Genomic DNA, 18,806 nt, shown 5'->3' on the forward strand with positions numbered 1-18,806 from the left:
AACAATCGTGAGAATGGCACTTGAACATGTTCAAAACTATAATGGCCTAAAACGAAATGTGCAAGAGAAGCCGCTGACGCTGCCGTTGCCGAAGATGAAGATGCGGATGGGGATGGGGATGGGGATGGAGGAGATGGGGGAAACGACAGAGATGGCAAATGGACAAACCAACAAGCTCCACAGCCACAGCTCCAGCCACAGTCGCAGTCGCACAACCAAAGCCAAAGCCAACAAACGGAGCGAGCCATGGACAAGCGGCTAAATGAGCAGACAGTCAATCAACTTTTAGTCAAAAGCAACAGCAACAGCAACAACAATCATGACTGGGCCTATGACTATGACGTTGTTGGCATCAAAGAGAAAAGCGCGCGCTCGTCTCGGCTCGGCTCGGCTTGGCTCAATTCAAGCCAAACCAAAACGATCACGAGATCTGGCCTGGTCTCTGCTCTGCTCTGCTCTTCTCTGCCTTGGCCAAGATGATTTAAACAGAGCACTGCTGCACTGAGAAAACTATTACAAAATGATCAAAACAACTAAAACAAAATCAAATCAGCCGAAGACGATGTTCCTCAGATGTTGATGTTGATGCTGGATGCTGGATGCTGATGTCGTGGCGGCCTGATCTGTTGGACCTGAAGCGGCAATGGGCTATTGCTATGGCGATCGTATCGTATCGGATTGGATCGGTTCGAGACTCGATTACAATAATTACAATCGGCTACGCGCGATTCACCAAATCACAGCAACAACAAAGTCTCTCTTGGTGGTAGTGTATGAACACACATATCTGCATCTGTATCCGAGTATCTGTGTGTACACACAGAGAGAGAGCGAGAGAGAGAGAGAGAGAGAGGTACGGGACCAACTATTACGTGCATATAAACAATTTTTATAAGAAATTGAAGCCAAGAAGCAGAATTAAAACAAAACTCATCAACGGCATCCACTTCCACATCCACAGCCATAGCCAGAACCACGTCGTTGGGGATACGATACCAACACTCACTTGGGAGCTGCTCACACACACTTACCCACATGCACGAGTCAATTGCTGTGTCTGTTGCTGGGGCTGGAGAAAAGAACCGAACCGAGCAGAAAAGAAAAGAACAGAACAGAACAGACAGAGATCCATCTTCAGCATCTGGGCTCACGCTCAGTTCCCAGTCCCCAGTCCCCCCAGCCAGCCCCTGCCCCTGCCCCTGTCTCTATTTGAGCATCAAAACAATCTTCAGCTAACTGCTCTGCTCTGATCCGGCAAAAAGGGCCAACACTCACTCGTTCAGCTATGAGCGTGAGCCGGGTATTAGGGATGTCAATAACTTTTAAATGATCGATTTGTCGATTTTCAATCAATTTTTACGATTTTCGCTTAATCGAAGACAAAATTAGTTCTGAAGGGGAAGATCCCTGCAGTTCCTGTATGTATCATAGAGATAGAAGTAAGGATGATTTCCTGCTGGCTTCGAATAGATGAAAGATAGTTACATGGGTTCGTACATCCCTAAATATTTGCTAACAGCTCTGTGGCTACCGTGAAAGGAAAGGGTTCGATTCAGCTACGAGCGATTAAGCTGTGTATCTACTAGGCTCCATTTGGCAAAGCGAATCGGGCAAAACGAGAAATTGAAAAGACAGTTACAACGTCATAATGAAGCTCGGGTCTTCCTCCGGCCCGCTCCCCTTTCATCGTGGCGGCCCTGTGCCTGGCCATGCCCCCTCTCTCTGTGTGAGTGACGACCGCGAGAGCTGTGGCAAAAGTTTACAAAAATCCACAGCAACCGCATGCTACACATAAACACACAAACACACACACACACACACACACACACCCTGACAGGCAGGCCCGATCGTGATGTTGTTGTATATAGGGGAGCATTGGCTTTTTTTTGCGAGATTGAAAAGTACATGGCAACCAGAATGAGAACCTGAAAGATAAGAGAGAAGAGAGCAGCTTGTTTCACGTTCATTTGATTCTGACGATCGATCAGCTGTTCTGCTTACTGGCAAAAAAATGGTGATGATTCGGCCATATTCAACCCATATTATCCCTCTTCGAATCGATTAATTTTTGATATATGTGTGTACATATAAATCTGATTGTTTCCTTACAATGAATTCTAGAGTCCAGACCAACACTGCAGCAGATGTAACTGCACAGCCTCACGGTTCTTCTGTTCTGTGCTGCCTTCGCTTCTAGCCGCAGGCACGCACACAATCACCAACTACATACATTGCCCCCACACACACCTACGGTACATGGTGCACTTACATTGCAACTGGCTTTTGGTCTATAATTCTTGTTTCTGGTTTTCGTGCTGCCAAGATAAGGAGTGGGACATGGCCAGCGCAAAGCGCACAGCACACAGCACACAGCGCACAGCGCAGCATCATCGTCGTCATCATCATTATCATGGAGCCGATGGTGGAGCCGAGCCGCGATGGGGCAACAGGAAACTACAGCAGCATGGCGCTTTGTCTCTTCTCCCAGGAGAAGAGGAAGCGGACCAGTAATATTTACATTTATTGCAAAATTATGCATACTTTTTTGCTGTTTGTATGCAGGCATTTTTATTTGCAGACCATCTTTTTTGCGAATAATCAACCTAAGAATGTATGGCTATGCTGTGCTACGCTATTATTCCAATATGTCATTGCAGCTTTGCAGTGCGCTGCCCAACACTGGCAAATAGAGTTGCTGTAAATTGAACAATCAACGCCGCGCCGTTGACTTGGAAAAATCAACAACGCCATATATTAATGAGTTTGTAATTTGAATAAAATTTATGACGTGAACCCATTTCTATGAGGTCGAGCAATCTCTCTGTGGTTTCCAAGTCTCCTTCCTCATTTGCCTCTTTCTCTATTTCTCTCCGTTTTGGACTCGGGGGGGAAAAGCATTGCGATTGCTACTAATGGCCGGAGATTTTCATGGAAAGTTGGTGCGGTTGCTTGTTGCTTTTTCTTGTTTTATGAAAATTTCACGCTAGTCGAAAAGAATTATTAATTGCGCAGCAGCAAAGGCAACCACCACCACCACCACCACCGCAACCACACCATGGCACACAAAAATCCAAAAAGTGGGAATTATGCATCGCTGCGCAGAAGCAGAACGCAGTACAAACAGTCACACACACACACACACACATACAGACACATCACACTCACACACATAGAAACATGAAAAAAACAGCAGTCTGTAAGCGCGTGTAAAAATATGGTAAACATGGAAATACGTAATAACAGTGTAACAAAAAAGGGAAATATAAAATCAGGTACAAATTTCCACCAAAAACAGTTTACATCGCTCGCTCCGTCGACGTCGGGGGGCCGTTGAGCTGCAATCTAACTGACGACTACAGACGGAATACTGCGACTGGGGATGGGGCTGGTCTCTGCTCTGGTTGGGGCTTTGGCCTGACTTTGACGATTTCGTGGTCACACAGTGTGAAGAATGGCTAGGAAATATTGTATGCACCGTTGTTTGGTGGGCTGTTACAGATTTACAGATTATTGCGCCAGATAACAAATGAAAGTGCCCCGGCATTTGTTGCTCCGCTGGCTGGGGTTGTGAGTGGATGAAGAAAACGCAGGAGGAGGTGATTGCCACAACAAAAGAAACACAAAGTTGATTCAACAATTTCCTTTTTTTTTATCTGTAAGAGAGTTTCTGATTCCTACAGAATAACTGTAATTTTGGGTGGGTTTTGTTTTACATATGGTTTATGAAGAAAGATCGTAGATCGTGGATAAGCAGCGAAGCTGCGCTTCAGCAATTCTCAGCTCGAAAAAGTGATTAAGCTAATAAATCATTTGGAGTAACCCTGATTTGTTAGATGTGACAATTGCTTGGCAACTCTATCCCCCGGAAAAAGTTGTACAGCACTGGCCGAACGAAGAAAAAAAAATTTTGTATCGCCCGTGAAAATATTTTGGGAAAAGAAAAGTGTAATCATGGCTAACAAATTTGGACACGCTATCTCGAAGCTCCTGCAGCTTTCCAAGGGCTATCTGAAACGCTCACCCGTGCGCCCAAAGTCAAGCTTTTCGGCTCCCAACTGGATCCCGGGACGTTCAAAATGGCTGGCTTTCGGTGCTCTGACCGGCGGACTGGGGGCGCTGCTATACGCCCTGGATGCGAGTGTGGATGCCTCGCACGACTGCGTGCACCCACCGAAGCAGTTTTGGAACCATAAGGGTCTACTGTCGGCCCTCGACAAGGAGGCTGTACGCCGCGGCTACCAGGTGTACAAGGAGGTGTGCTCCTCGTGCCACTCACTGCAGTACATTGCGTACCGCAATCTGGTCAACAATTGCATGACCGAAGCGGAGGCGAAGGCACAGGCCGAGCAGGTGATGGTGAAGGATGGACCCGACGAGAACGGCGAGTACTTTGAGCGTCCGGGCAAGCTGTCCGACTATTTGCCGTCGCCCTATCCGAACGAGGACGCTGCTCGCTCGGCCAACAACGGAGCCTATCCGCCGGACCTGAGCTACATCGTTTCCGCCCGCAAGGGCGGCGAGGACTACATTTTTGCTCTGCTGACTGGCTACTGTGATCCACCAGCTGGGTTCGTGCTGCGTGACGGACAGTACTTCAATCCCTACTTCTCTGGCGGCGCCATATCGATGGGTCAGGTCATCAACAATGAGGTTGTGACCTACGCTGACGAGGAGGTTGCCCCATCGGGGTCCCAGATTGCAAAGGATGTGGTCACGTTCCTCAAGTGGACCTCGGAGCCGGAGGCAGATGAGCGCAAGCTGCTGCTGATCAGGGTGTTCCTCATTTGTTCATTCCTGATTGGACTCAGCTACTACATCAAGCGCCATAAGTGGTCGGCGTTGAAGTCACGCAAGATTTTCTACGTGCCGGAGGTCACTGGAAACGGAAATGGCCAGAGCAAGGGAAACGGCCAGGGCAATGCAAAGGCCAAGACCGATGAAGCTTGCCCCAAACATGAGCACAACAAGAAGGAGGGAAATGGCAAGAACAACGACGGAGATTGGAAGCCCAAGTAATCATCATATACTCAAATATTCATTAAATGCTGTAAAAAAACATGTTCAAAAACAATAGCTTGCCGCGCGCTGCAATCGATAACAAGCGATAGACAATCCAGGGCGCCACGAAAATAAATACATAATAAAATACCATTTTCTTATTTTGAGCCGACGGTATATTTAGGTATATTATAGGGGTATTTTTTTCAAATTCTTCTATTAACATTTAATTTTAAAAGATATATGAAGAACTAGGGATATAGAAACTTCCATTCGCAGGTTTTTTAAATTTTCGATTTGAAAACAGTATCCACATATTAAATTAATGAAGTAGGGTATACTCCGGTTGACAAGCAAAAAGTCTTCAAATACCAGTAACATGACAACACTGCGACTGTTTTTTTGTTGACCTTTTTTTTGTTTAAACCTTGCTGTAGTCAAAATACAATAAATGGGGGTACTTAAATGTAACTAATCTTATAGAAAATTTATTCATCAATGATTTAAAATTATGTGGGCAGAGCTAAGGGTTTTAGTTAGTTAGCATTATTCAACGGAATATCAAAATTGAGCAATAGAAACGATTTATCTCTAACGTTTTATTTGTTTGACCTTTTTCGCTAAAACGTTTATTTAGACAAATTCCAATAAAAGCAAGTATTTAAAATAAGCCAGTCAAGTAGAAAATTGATTCATTAATCGGATAAAATTATGTGGGCAGGGCTGCGAGACCTATCTGGCTATTAATATTCGACGGAATATCAAAAATGAGGAATATGTATGATGGAACTTGGATAATTCGGAGTGAGTAACTGAACACTGTTTATTTATTTTTCTTCTGAACACGAGCCCGGCGACTCGAGTGGACAAAAACAAAACAAAAACAGTCGAAACAGACCCACTAAAAATGACAACGAGTCCTTCCAGCAGGTTTATGAAATGCCTGCAGTATGCGGCACACCAACATCGGGACCAGCGGCGCAAGGTAAGGGAAACTAACCGGGTCTATAGCGATTGTATTGAGCGACAATTTGATTTGTTATAGGATCCCCCGCAAACGCCGTATGTAAATCATGTGATAAATGTGAGTACGATTCTGGCTGTGGAGGCTTGTATTGAGGATGAGGCCGTGCTAATGGCCGCCCTGCTGCACGATGTGGTGGAGGACACCGACGCGACGTTTGCAGACGTGGAGCAATTGTTTGGCGGCGATGTCTGTGGTCTGGTTCGCGAGGTGACCGACGACAAATCGCTGGAGAAGCAGGAACGCAAACGTTTGCAAATCGCCAATGCGGCCAAGACGAGCCCCAGGGCTAAGCTCATCAAGCTGGCTGATAAGCTGGACAATCTAAGGGACTTACTGGTCAACACGCCGCAGGGATGGACGGAGGTAAGAAGAGCTGCCGCCACAGAAAAGTATTCTAAGCAATCCCCCCTTTTCCATCTCAGGAACGTCGGGAGCTGTACTTCGTTTGGGCCAAGCAGGTGGTGGACAATCTGCGCGGTACCAATGCCAACCTGGAATACAAGCTGGACGAGATCTTCAGACAGCGCGGGCTTTTGTAAATATAAATCAACAAGATGTCTTATTTTTTATTGTTTTTGTAAAACTCCACCATGAGATTTGCCAGCTGCTGCGTCTCCTCCAGGGTGACGGCATTGTACAGCGATGCACGTATACCGCCCACTGAGCGGTGGCCCTTCAGCTGGATCATGCCATCAGCCTCGGCCTTGGCCAGAAATTCCTTCTCCAGTGCATCATTGCCGGCGGCGCTGCCAATGCGGAATGGAACGTTCATGTGGGAGCGCACATTCGAGTCCACGGGGCAGTAATAGAAGCCGTTGGACTTATCGATGGTCTCATAGATGAGCTGCGACTTGGCGTTGGCGAGCTTGGACATGCCAGCGATGCCGCCATTTCGCTTGATCCACTTGAAAACCAAGCCCATCACGTAGATGCTGCAAAGAACGGAGCACGGATTAGCATTGGGAAAAAAGACAGAAAGCCTGGAAACCTACACAAATGTGGGTGGGGTGTTCATCAGGGAGCTGTTCTTGTCCATCAGTTGGAAGTTCAGAATGGATGGTGTGCTCTTCAGATGCTTGCCAATCAGATCCTCGCGCACAATTATCACTGTTGTGCCCGCTGGTCCAATGTTCTTCTGTGCGCCGGCAAATATTACCCCAAACTTGGCAACATCGATGGGCCGCGAAAGGAAGTTGGACGACATATCAGCCACCAGCGGCACACCGGCCGGCACTTCTGGCACAAAGTCAAATTCAACGCCCTCGACAGTCTCGTTGTCGCAGTAGTAGACATACGAGGCCTTGGGGTCCAGCTTCCAGCTGTTCTGTCGGGGCACGGATATGTACTTGGCCTCCTTGGGAAGAACGGCATTCACCTTGCCGTACTGGGCCGCCTCCTTGGCTGCCTTCTCTGACCATGAGCCGGTAATGACGTAATCGGCGGTGCCAGTGACACCAATCAGATTGAGGGCGACGGCAGCAAACTGCCCGGTGCCACCGCCCTGCATCAGAAGAACCCTGTAGTTGCTGGGGATGTTGAGGAGCTCGCGGAGATCGTTGATGGCCGTCTCCTGGATCTTGCCGTAGCTGCTGGAACGGTGGGACATTTCCATAACCGATATGCCGCTGCCATTGCAGTCAAGAAGATTTTTCTGCACCTCCTTCAGAACCTACGGAATCAGGGCGAATCAGGAAGACCGAAAATCGGTTAGAACTGGTATGAAATATTCTCGTCTGACCATGCGGCTGACCTCCTCGGGCAATTTGGCGGGACCGGCGGCGAAATTGATAACCATACTGAAGCTTGTGCGATCTGTGGACCTCTCTCCGGCAAGACAAGACTGAAAGTGTTGGAGCTGCTCCCGACGCTGTTGCCGCCGTCACGCGTTCGTGCTGATAAACGAAATGGCAGAAAGAACAGCAACAAGTCAATGTAAACTGAAACAAAGCGTGTGGGGGAAAAACAGACTTCGGTTGGACAACGAACTCGCATTGTCCAGGGGCGTACTGTGCCCGATGGAGGTGGATCGCTGCATTGCTCGTGCACACCGAATGCGCCCCTGCACCGCCGGAGAAGCCAGACAATAAAGGCAGATGCAGCGAATTCGATCAAAACAAGTCGCCAAAAGTCGTCTGCGGTCGACGTCAGACGCGGACTGCAACGCACGAAAACAACATGCGATTCTCCGCCACTGTACTCCCCACTTTCGAGGTGGGTTGCCATGCACCGTTTGCTGGAGGGAGACGAAAACAACTTGAATTGCAGTAAACAAGCTTCGGGTTGATTGTGCACGTGTGTGTGCGCACAGTAGAGCATCGCTTTAACGTCATGCACATGTGTTTTTTTTTACAAGTAACAGCTTATCAGGTAATTCGCTCCGCCCAACTGATTGCGACCTACCGCTACTTTGATTTGTCTATTCAACAGTATAGTTTCGTTAATCATTGTCATTGCCACAGGAATCATTGCGGCAAGTAACTTTGAATCTTCCCCCGATTATATCATTACGGTTTAAAAGCTTTAAGTTAAGTGTGCTTATAGATTTGTATAGTCAAGGCTGCCTATAGATTTTCTTTCAAGTATTCAATTTTCTTAAGTCTATCATTGGACTCATTGTATTCATATGAATGAGAATATTGGAAATTGAAGGCTTGCAATTAATAATTTTATGAGCTATTTCTATTGAGCAAAAATTCTCGGAACTTGTTTATGGCTGGTCCCACTCTCAAGTGATTTCTTATCCGCTTCCTCTGATAAGATGCCAGTAGTTAAAGGGTAGGGCATATAAAGGCCTGGAATATATAGGAATTTCACTAGCCATCTGGCTACGGCCTGTGCCTTAATTACTTTATCGCCATAGTCCGGCCCAGTCTCTCTTCATAGCCGGCATGAAAGGTGCTTAAAGTTTCCAATTTACTGGCTGGGCCAAAACAAATTTCCAATGAGAAGCTGGCCAACGTGTCTGGAAACTTAAACGTGTTCGGCTCGTGCGTCCGATTGCGGCCTAGTGTGGGTGGGTCACTCGGGCGCACTGGTGGCTTGGTTCGAGTTCTCGGATGTGGGAGGGCCTGTCGGCCATGGTTCTGCAATCTCTGGTCAATTCATAAACGTTAAGCCAAAAAGTCAATAATTTTGCTCTGTAATGTTGATTGCACAGCTCAGTGGGGGGCTTGCCCCAAAGACGTCCGTCCGTCCGCCAAATGGGGATTTGAAAAATCTTCAAACAACAATTTCCTTTTGACTAATTAGGGTTTTAAAGATTTATTGCCCAGTACAGGGTATATACGAGTACAGCTGTTATAAATAGGTACATAATTTTCGTTATTGCGGCTCGGCCTGCACCTTGTTAACGATGTCGCTCCAGAAGGTGCCGTACTCCTGTAGCACAGTGCCGCTGCAAAGGAAAATGTAAATTTTACAATCGAGCAAGTCATGAATTTCGTATGCCAGGCTAACAATTTTACAATGATTAAATATAGGCGGTTGCTATAAATAGGTAATAATTGATGAATCGACAGTTTCCAGTTAAGGGGCTTTGATGGGGGAGCTGTTGTACGGTGACACTACGCAACAGAATTTGGATGAGGCTTGGGCCTGGCGCAGAGTTCCATATCATTTTTTGGATAAGAGCACTCTGTCTTACCTCTGCCTTATTTATAAGGAGTCTAGAATTTCTTATTTATTTTTACTTTCCTGGTAACATATGAAATCCTTGTTGAATGTTCCTATTTATTATTAAGCCTATAAAGTCATTTATTTTTTGGAATATAACTATATAAATGTTTTTCCCCATAAGATCTTTTTCTCTTGATTTTCTTCTCTTGGCAATATTTCGGCAAAAACAGTTTTGTCATGGGAAAATCCTCTCATTAAATTTGCATAGACCTAGACATGATTTTCCTCTTTCAACATTAAATTCTGTAGTCCTGTCTGAGCTCTTTCTTTTGCCAAATGCTCCACTTAATATTTCATTTAATCCTACTTTTAGCATAATTTTTGGTAAAATGATTAATGACAAAAGAGTCAAACTATCAACTGCTGCCAGGCAGCACCCACCCATGTAGGACAGTGCCATCTTGTCACAAAGTTGCTTTTGTCATATAAAAAGCATTGACAAAGTGTCTTCGGATTTTGCCCTGGGCCTGTGCCTGAGCAAAGCGTCTTTGCCGTTTGATGCCTTTTTTGTGGATGCGTGGATGGATGCATGGATGGATGGAACTCTTTCACGTTTGGCTTTTTTCGAATAAATCAATTACGTAATGCTTTTTGTGTGATTATCCGGCAAGTTTTGTCGGCCTGACAATTATGTGCGCATTTTGTTATGTGGGTCAACGTGGCGTATGATTAATGAATGCCCTTCCCAGACGATGATGGTGCTCCTAATACAACCACGGCTATTGCTACTGCCACTGCTACTGCTCATGATGATTATGTGATGGTAATGACGATAATGACGATGGTGACAAACGACAGACGAGCGACGACAGACACTGTTTGATGTCAGGCTTAGTTTATTGCCAAATCATCAAGAAATCCCCTCGACGACGGCTATCCCGCACCAGACTTACGTAAAGTAAACATTGCCGCGCTTGTTCTGCGGCGCCTTCCATAGCAGCTTGGCCCCCAGTTTGTCCCGGTTATCCGAGTGCGTTATGGCCGAGCACTCAGGTATGGTTTTTGTGTTCTCGCTCTGGACCCACTCGCCAATCCACTCATTGGAGTGCGCGTCGCGGGCCTGCAGGAAGAAGCCCCTGAAGACCGTGCTCTGCTGTGCGTGCGGATAGATGACCACAGAGATCTGCTGACCCGGATGGTAGCTCTGGGCATCGGCCACCACCTCAAAGGGATTTGTGTGGGCTGGCTGTGTACGGGCCTTTCCGTGGTTGGGCTGATTCGCGCGCTGCTTCACACACGTATCGGCTGGGGCCCCATCCGGAAATGCGGCAGTGCTTCCGATGAGCAAGGGCAGTAGCATAATCAGCAGCATGCTGGGCACTTCCTGGGCTATTCTGGTAAAACGATCCTTCATTTTCTTAATCTTGTTTTGTAGATTTTTCTTCGTTATCGAATCGTGGGAAAAACACGCGCGTGCACGGCTAATGTAGCGGTAAAACTTGGCTCGCGGCCGCCATCGCCGGCCGTTTATAAGGCCCCCAGCAGCTCCAGCAGCTTCGTCAAAGACATGGGCGGGCGGTCATATGTAGAGAGATATGGGTATGGGCTTTGCCGCATGCCTCTGCTGCTGCTGCTGCTGCAGTGGCTGCCTTGGCCAACCAGTTTTTAATGATCAAAAAACCAATAGCCAAATCAGCGCCAGCGCCGCTGAGAGTTCCTTTCCTGCACAGTGCTCCGAACTGGGTCACACATTAGCCCCTTCCCCCATGCGGAGTCGCCCGCTTGGAGTCTGGGCTCCAATACAGCTCTAAGTGCTCGATTGCGAAATTCTATGCTTCTAATCGTTGTCTCGTTTGTTTGTTTGCTTTGCGCCATTTTTTTGGTGCATTTTTCAGCGCGTTTTAATGTTTTAATTGACATGCAGCCGCCGTTGGCGTTGATTTCGTTGCCCCGAGTATTTTCATGCTATTTTTCCCTGCTCTGATTCCGCGCTGCGTTTCGCATTTCGCAGTGGCAGTTGCAAGCGGCGGTTTCCTTTCTGGGCACCGCCAACACATGGACCAGCGCGTCCAGTGCCCGAATGAGAATTTTGAAAAACATTTCCCCAGAAGCGTGGTGTTCATTTCATTTTGACGGAGCTCTGCCCGCAGCTCTGTTGAATGCGTTTCAGCTTTTGTGCATTACTTTGTCTCCCTTTTGTCCCCCCTTTCAAAAGGACTCATCGTCTGTTAGTGTTCAGTTAGTGCATCCTGCAATGGTATCTGTTTGTGTGGGTAAATTTATTTAAAAGCCAGAAGGAACAAATTTGTACAACCCTATAAGATTTCTTTCTGAACAAATCATACTCAAAAGTATAGATGTATTTGAACAAAATACGAAATAAATGTCATTCCTTGTGCACTTCCGACTATTTATAAAGCATCATTCAGATTACACGGGAACAAAAAATAAGCCTGTAGGCCAAGTTAAGTAGACCTTAGTCCCCTGCAAAGAATTTGCAAAAACTGTTTTAAAAGTTAAAAAACCGCCATTTGGTGACTTCGCGAACTTTAATCATTTTGACACTCGGCTTCTACAACGCTAATATCTTCAAATTGATGGGTTGTAAAGAGACACCTTACCATGACGACTGCAACTGAACTGAAGATATATCAAGCTCTCTACCATTTTTAATGCTTCATCTACTTTTGCTTGTATGGCAAGGCCTGTTTTAAACAAACTACTAATCATTAAAATGATCCAAAGAATAACAAAGTATATCATAATAAAATTATATTATACTAAGCAAAGTATGCAAGGCTATAAAAGTATTCAACAAGCGCTCGATCCTTAAAGTATGCAATGTTTTTATTTAAATAATATTGAAACATTTTAATATCTGAATCAAAATTGATGTCCTAGGGATCAGAAAAGGAACCACTGAAAATATTATTTTTACGCATTTCATTTCCTATTAAAGCTTGGACCAGATAATACATTTTTGCTAGCTAGTCATGTTTTTATACTTGTTTTTTTAATTGTTGATTTTTCCTTTTTGGGTGGCTCCTCTGCTTTTACCTTACGTGTTCAGCAAATTCACAATCGGATCAAAATTCATTGAAAAAGGCAGACTTTCAAACAACAATTTCATTTAAAAGCAACAAAAAGGGGCCGTCCGTTCTATGTAAACGCTGTTATTTCTCAGATATTGCCATGTACGCACACACTTTTGAACAAACTCAATTTGCAACTCGTTTCATGAATTAAAATGTTGGGTTGAATATTTAAATTGGAAACTGCTGCTGCATCGGCAACTTTCTCTGCTTTGTCTGCTTTCTCTAAGCGAATTAAAATGTTTACTCTGCGAAATCTGGTCGACTTAAATTGTGATAAATATTATGTTGAATGGCATTTTGTCGAGCAAACATTGCCGAACTTTACAATGGAACATTTCATTTCATTTAGACTGGTTTTTGTTTGGCTTTGGCTTTGGCATTGTTTTATTTTGTGGCAGTGGCGAAAGGTCAGTTAACCCGGCTTAGCCGGGGCCAACCCGAAAGACGACTCTCGCCGGGAGGACGTGTCATGTATTATGGATGCGGCCAATGCGAACTTTCAACTCCCTGAACTGGCAGCAGCTTCCTAAATGGCCCAGCATTCAAAATGACATTTGCGCCACATCACACCCGAGTCCAGTCGAATCGAGTCCGGGAGTACTCCTGACTGCTGGCAATGCATGCGAAATTCGGTGAACACGGCAAAAAAAATACGAAGGAAAATGAGAAAAAAACACTGCCTGATGCCCTAAACCGATGTACCATGTAAATAGTAAACTTTGTAGGCCGTGCGACAAGACGGGGGAAAGGCCACTTCATCGAGGACGGTTGGCGCGGAAAAGTGTGTCACCTGCAGGGTCGCCTCTCTCCCATTGCCCATTGCCCATTGCGCAGGTCCTGAGAGCATCTCTCCGCCGCCTGTTGGTGTACGCTTCCGAACAGCTTTCACCAACGATGGCGATTTCCTCAGAACATCCGAGGATTGCATGTTCAAAACGTAGTCAGACGTTGAAGCGCGTGGTCGTCGAAAGTTCGTCCTCCGGAACATTCAAGAGGAGTACAGGAAAATATCTGTGAAACAACAACAAACTAGAGCAGCAAACCAGCAGCGGCACCAGCAGCAGCAGCAGCAGTCGACGAAGGAAATTGTGAGCAATTTGTATTTTAGTATATTTTTACGCGCGCGTGGTCGTCTCCCTGTCTGTGTCCCTCCCTGTGTGAGTGTGTGAGTGAGTCTTTGAGTGTGTGAGTGGGCGATGATGATGAGATCCTAACTCGATTCAGACCGTGCAACAGAGCCACATCCAACAAAAGAAGAAGCAAAACCGGAGTTAAAAGTGCAAACACAAACAAAAACAGGATAAACTTTTGCTTTTTGAGGCAAGCAAATATTTTGAAAAAAGCACCCAGCTTGAGGAAAGTGAAAAGCAATCAAAGTAATAAATGAAGTGGCAGCCAGCAGCAAGCAGGGAGCAGTACAACAAAGTAGAGGGAAAGCCGAAAGGAAGAGGGAAATCCACAAAAAAATCAATGCCTTTTTAGCAGAGTTATACGCTACGTATACGTGATATGTACCAAAGCCATAGCCAGAGCCATAGCCAGAGCCATAGCGCCAAGGGCGGGGAAAAGCCAAATAATAATAAAGGAAATTCTCACGTGACGCATAAAAAAGCAGCCACAAGCACAGCACACCAACAGAGCCAGGCACACAACCCACACACCAGACCGACACACAGATACACCTACTCTACCTGCCACACAAATTGAAGTTGGCGAAACATATTTGCGCAGCCGGGTGGCAAGGAAGTAGGAAGCATATGATTATGATGAGGCAGTGCTGGAGACATTTTGGGGCAGCAGGAGGACCCAAATTGACAACAGCTGGGGGGATCGGGAACATTCAAGGTGGGCAGGGGATGGGGACAGGTGGAAGATTGCCTTCTGCCACATTTGTTGCTGCCAGTTTGCATACATTGAATTTAATGAACTGCCTGGCCCGTATCGGTGTCGGTGTCAGTGTCGGTGTCTGTATGTGTGCATCTGTATCTGTGTGTGTTGGATTTGCTTTTAATAATTTAGCTTGCTCGGAACTAAATGACGCTTTTAAAGTATGCAACGTCAGGCGACCCCAATATGCGGCAAGCGGCAAGCGGCAAATGGCAAGATGTGGCAGAAACCGACCAGAACAGAACAGAAGACGGAAAAGACGCAAAAGGAACAAGAAAACACGAACCATTTAATGCCCCTTCGCACCCTCTGCTTGAGTGTATGTGAGTGTATGTGCAACCCCGAGTGGAGAAGGGCAGGCATACTAACACACTTCGCTTGGAGGACTACGTCATCCTAGCCCAGAGCCAGGGGCAGAGGCAGAGGCACGGGCACAACCCATAGCCAAAGCCAAAGCCAAAGCCAAAGCCAGAGCCAGAGCCAGCAGCCACACCATCAGACCCTGCCAGGGGCTGGGTCGTCACATTTTCGCACTCACAATCACATCGCGTGGCACATAGGCCCGTTCTGGCCTCCACACAGAGAGTGCCACAGTTCACTACCACACATGCACAACGGGGCGAAGTTGTACGGAGTCGAGGGTTCCTCCTTCGGATCGATTTCGGGGCAGCACAGACTTTGCGGCAGTTGCAGTCTCGCTCGGTTACTTCGCTTAGTGCTACACGGAAATCTGCATGTGGCATGCGGCATGCGGCATGGAAGGGCCCCCCAGTTGGGGAGTGGGAAAGATGGTTCGATTGTCGGGATGGAAACGTCATCAAATCGTATCGAGTCTATAAATATCAATATATATATATATTACCGATTTCCGAGGCATAGATGAAAGGGCTGCAGTAAATTTCGACATGATCCGGCAAGCACCGGCATGACCCTTGACCTTCGACTAGTGCCATGTGCCTTGTGCCATGTACCATGAGCTCGTTTGCCCATTTATGCTTCGATTTCTAAGGCCTCTACCCACCGCAGACCCCCAACCCCGCTACCCGTAACCCCACCTCCGGCCAACTGCAAAATCATTTGCCATCAAAATCGCATGTCGCTGGCACGAGGGGGGAAAACCTCGTAATACTCGTACAAAATAAACCAAAAAAATGGGAAAAAAACGAAAGCAGAACCAGATCCACAGACCAGAAATCCTTGTCGCACAGTTTGCGTTTATAATTTATATTGCATTCTTCTTCTATATATTCTCTTGTTTTAGTTGCGCATTTGGCCTTGCCTTTGTCCCTTTGTGACTGTATCTGTACATGCATCTGTAGTTGTACTACTTGTATCTGTGCCTATGGGCCTATATCTGTATCTTCTTCTGTGTCTGTGCCCCGGCGTGTGCCTGTGTCTGCTGAGGAGACCTTTAAGTATGCCCGCTGGCATTTTGGTACTTTCGTTCAGCTCGAGGGTTTCCCTGCTTTATGACTATTAAAATATGCAATTAAATACACACACACACGAACACGCACATGTCTGTATGTATGATCTTTGAGGGCTGTCCCTGCCCCATTTGTGTGTTCTTTAGGGGCGCATCGTTGAAAATTGAAATTTTGCGCTTATTTATGGAACGTCTTGAGACGTTGGCGTTGATTGCCGTAACGCCCCATTGCCTGGTACATGACTATAATAATGATTGCCATTTTTATAGGCCAACGTAGGAAGATAAATTGTTTGTGGCCGGCGATGCCGATGCCGATGCCGCTGGCCGGAAAATCGTTTTCGTCCTTCCCCGCTTTGAAGCCTTTTCTTGAAAGTTTTGTTGCCCCAGCACGAATGCCAATGAAGGGAACCGCATTGGCTAACCCATTTCCAGAGATGTACAGTCAGCCAGTCCGTCGGACAGAGTCAAAACCCAGTGAAGTGTACACGGCGTATACTTAATATTTTGGGTAAATGCTTCTGGGGGATGTACATGTATGTTAAGTGGAGGGCACCGGGCACTGGCATGGGCACTGGCATGGGCACGGGCACCCCTCTGAAACTGTCAACGCTGTCAGGCGACATCTCCCGCTGCCGCCCGTAGGCGCGGTCCGCTTAATTGCTCTAATTAATTTGACTGAGGTGAGTCTGTAAATTGCGTTTAACCTCCGCCTCCCAGAGGCTAATGTGTGGCCGTTCTATAAGTAGCTTGAGCACAGTACGTGCTTACGTACGAGAGTCCATCTCTGGGGCTTAGACTATGGCTCCACCTCCGCCGTCTAGGCCAACCAATTGTGCTGCGGTCGTTTGTTCCCATTTTGCTGATGACACAGACCCGAGGAACTCTCATTATGACCCCCGGAACATGTGTCAGAGTGTCTCCGGACGGGTCTCTCTCTGTGTGCCTGGAGCTGCACGTGTCGAATATTAAAGCAAACTGTACAAACAGTTGTTGCCACATTAACCATGTCATGGCAAGTGCATATGCCAGTCTATGCCATGCCTCTCCATCACCCCCATCCTCCAATCCACGTCTCTCCATCCCATACGTGGGATTGCGTGGCATATATTTATTTCGTATTTAGAGGCGCCATTTAAGTGACCGATGCCCGACTTTCGGCACTCGCGAGGCGACATTTTGAGGGGGCACTTATGGATTAAGCGGGCAATCGCATTAGCCGACGGCTGGGGAACGTTGCTATAAATGTGTGAAAGCTTAGTGCCATATGCACACTCACACCCGCGCCCGCGCCCGCATGTAGCATGCCACCGCTCTGACGTATCCCGCCCAGATGCGCCGAGGGGCAAGGCTCTGCCCACCTGCACCCACGGCGGTTAAATATTGCAGCAGTTTTATGCGATTTTCGAAACGCCATCGAAGCGCAGCCACATCCGTAGTCGCATCCGTTGCGACGCAAAAAAAGCAAAGATATGTACGTGGGGCACTGCCTTTAGTGGGTGACAGGGGTATACCGTATTCTCGGATTAATGGTACATGGCAGAGAACTAAAGGGGATAGCAATTTTCATATCGAGTTGCAAAATAAACTGCGTCCATTAAATGTATATAATATTCAAGAGTTCAAAGAAGTAAACCAGTTGAGTATCCCCATGATAAGTTCTTTTTGGGAGCTAAAATGATTTGCTTTGAAATGAGGGGTATTCCACAGTTTAGAGCAATCTCTGTGGGTGGCACTCGCTTTTACCATATTTATCGCCAGTTAGACGCCGCCACTGGAAAAGTCCATTAGGAAAGGGGGAAATGGGGCTGCGTGGTTGTGGATCCATTGTTGATGGCTTTTAGCATGGCATGCGAATTTAATGGCTCTGATTTTGTTTTCTCTTTTTCGGGAAATCGAGTTTCAATTGGGTCAGAAAATCAACGGCAAGTGGAATTGGCACACAGAAGATCGAACGTTGTCTAGTATGCTACAATGCTTTTCATTGATTTCGTTCGTTTCCTCTCTCTTGCCACATTATTTCCCACATTGCCACAGACATAACAGTCTGCCACCATTTGACATATCTGGTTTTCCCGATCGCTGTCGACACGCCTCGTTGCGTGCATTGCAAACTCATTAGTTAGGATCATGTTCGAGCAATTTTCAGATGGCTGCACACCCGCACACAGGGCTCTGACTAGCGGGGCGAATGCATTGTGTGTGGTGCATATAAGTGGAGCCGTGACTGCCACAAAATATTGTATATAACAACGTCTCAACATTTATTTATAATGTGTCAGGCGGCAAAGGTTAAAAGTTGCCCATCGACTGCCATTCTGCCCCAGCTCGAATCAATTGCAGAGGCAACTCGATGGAAATCCGCTTACATTGGACTCGCTTTCACTTCCCTTTCGGCGGTAGCGCTGGGGGGTGATTCCCAGAGCGGAAGCGGAAATGCACAAAAGGCAAAGGGCGAGACGGCCGTCGACGACATGCATCCGCCGCGCTACGCTTCGCCTTGCCTTTCCTTGCCTCGCAGCAAATCTTCAGTACTTATCAGGGTGTCTTTTGCTGCTGCTTTTTTAGTTTTCCTTCCTTTCAGTATTTTGTGGTATACCCGTTCTCGGTGCTGTGCTCTTCTTGGCCTAGTGGTGGTGGTGCTGGGCTAATTGGCTCTGTTCGGTGGGGTTGGCACTTGAGCACAAAAGTTTCAGTGCAGGAGGCCGATCTGGAACCGCTGCTTGCCACGCCATGTTTCGTGATTTTCTTTGATTCC

At 46.8% G+C, this 18,806-nt stretch overlaps 4 protein-coding genes across 4 annotated transcripts; 2 read left to right on the forward strand and 2 right to left on the reverse strand.

The window, feature by feature from the left end:
• Positions 1-3,841: 3,841 nt before the first annotated feature.
• Cyt-c1L (Cytochrome c1-like) lies at positions 3,842-5,141 on the forward strand. Its single transcript, XM_001357695.3, has one exon. It carries the CDS (start codon positions 3,952-3,954, stop codon positions 5,014-5,016), a length of 1,065 nt encoding a protein of 354 aa, XP_001357732.2. The 5' UTR covers positions 3,842-3,951; the 3' UTR covers positions 5,017-5,141.
• A 682-nt stretch (positions 5,142-5,823) lies between these two features.
• Mesh1 (Metazoan SpoT homolog-1) lies at positions 5,824-6,587 on the forward strand. Its single transcript, XM_033385072.1, has 3 exons — positions 5,824-5,983; positions 6,044-6,388; positions 6,448-6,587. Exons 1-3 carry the CDS (start codon positions 5,906-5,908, stop codon positions 6,562-6,564), a joined length of 540 nt encoding a protein of 179 aa, XP_033240963.1. The 5' UTR covers positions 5,824-5,905; the 3' UTR covers positions 6,565-6,587.
• On the reverse strand, positions 6,557-8,044 carry LOC4800458 (probable phosphoserine aminotransferase). Its single transcript, XM_001357693.5, has 3 exons — positions 7,776-8,044; positions 7,018-7,694; positions 6,557-6,957 (listed from the first exon to the last, which is right to left on the reverse strand). Exons 1-3 carry the CDS (start codon positions 7,818-7,820, stop codon positions 6,585-6,587), a joined length of 1,095 nt encoding a protein of 364 aa, XP_001357730.4. The 5' UTR covers positions 7,821-8,044; the 3' UTR covers positions 6,557-6,584.
• Positions 8,045-9,272: 1,228 nt separating this feature from the next.
• Positions 9,273-11,069, reverse strand: LOC4800457 (putative defense protein 3). Its single transcript, XM_001357692.4, has 2 exons — positions 10,594-11,069; positions 9,273-9,419 (listed from the first exon to the last, which is right to left on the reverse strand). Exons 1-2 carry the CDS (start codon positions 11,052-11,054, stop codon positions 9,347-9,349), a joined length of 534 nt encoding a protein of 177 aa, XP_001357729.2. The 5' UTR covers positions 11,055-11,069; the 3' UTR covers positions 9,273-9,346.
• Positions 11,070-18,806: the final 7,737 nt, after the last annotated feature.

This window comes from Drosophila pseudoobscura, chromosome 2 (genome assembly GCF_009870125.1).
Source record: "Drosophila pseudoobscura strain MV-25-SWS-2005 chromosome 2, UCI_Dpse_MV25, whole genome shotgun sequence".
NCBI lineage: Eukaryota > Metazoa > Arthropoda > Insecta > Diptera > Drosophilidae > Drosophila > Drosophila pseudoobscura.

Coding starts and splice junctions, on each gene's coding strand:
- LOC4800457 (XM_001357692.4), bottom strand. CDS start 11,054: ATGAAGGATCGTTTTACCAGAATAGCCCAGGAAGTGCCCAGCATGCTG. Junction 9,420..10,593: donor CGCGGCAATGTTTACTTTAC/GTAAGTCTGGTG, acceptor TTTCCTTTGCAG/CGGCACTGTGCTACAGGAGT.
- Mesh1 (XM_033385072.1), top strand. CDS start 5,906: ATGACAACGAGTCCTTCCAGCAGGTTTATGAAATGCCTGCAGTATGCG. Junction 5,984..6,043: donor ATCGGGACCAGCGGCGCAAG/GTAAGGGAAACT, acceptor GATTTGTTATAG/GATCCCCCGCAAACGCCGTA. Junction 6,389..6,447: donor CGCCGCAGGGATGGACGGAG/GTAAGAAGAGCT, acceptor TTTCCATCTCAG/GAACGTCGGGAGCTGTACTT.
- Cyt-c1L (XM_001357695.3), top strand. CDS start 3,952: ATGGCTAACAAATTTGGACACGCTATCTCGAAGCTCCTGCAGCTTTCC.
- LOC4800458 (XM_001357693.5), bottom strand. CDS start 7,820: ATGGTTATCAATTTCGCCGCCGGTCCCGCCAAATTGCCCGAGGAG. Junction 7,695..7,775: donor CCGCCAAATTGCCCGAGGAG/GTCAGCCGCATG, acceptor CTGATTCCGTAG/GTTCTGAAGGAGGTGCAGAA. Junction 6,958..7,017: donor AACACCCCACCCACATTTGT/GTAGGTTTCCAG, acceptor CGTTCTTTGCAG/CATCTACGTGATGGGCTTGG.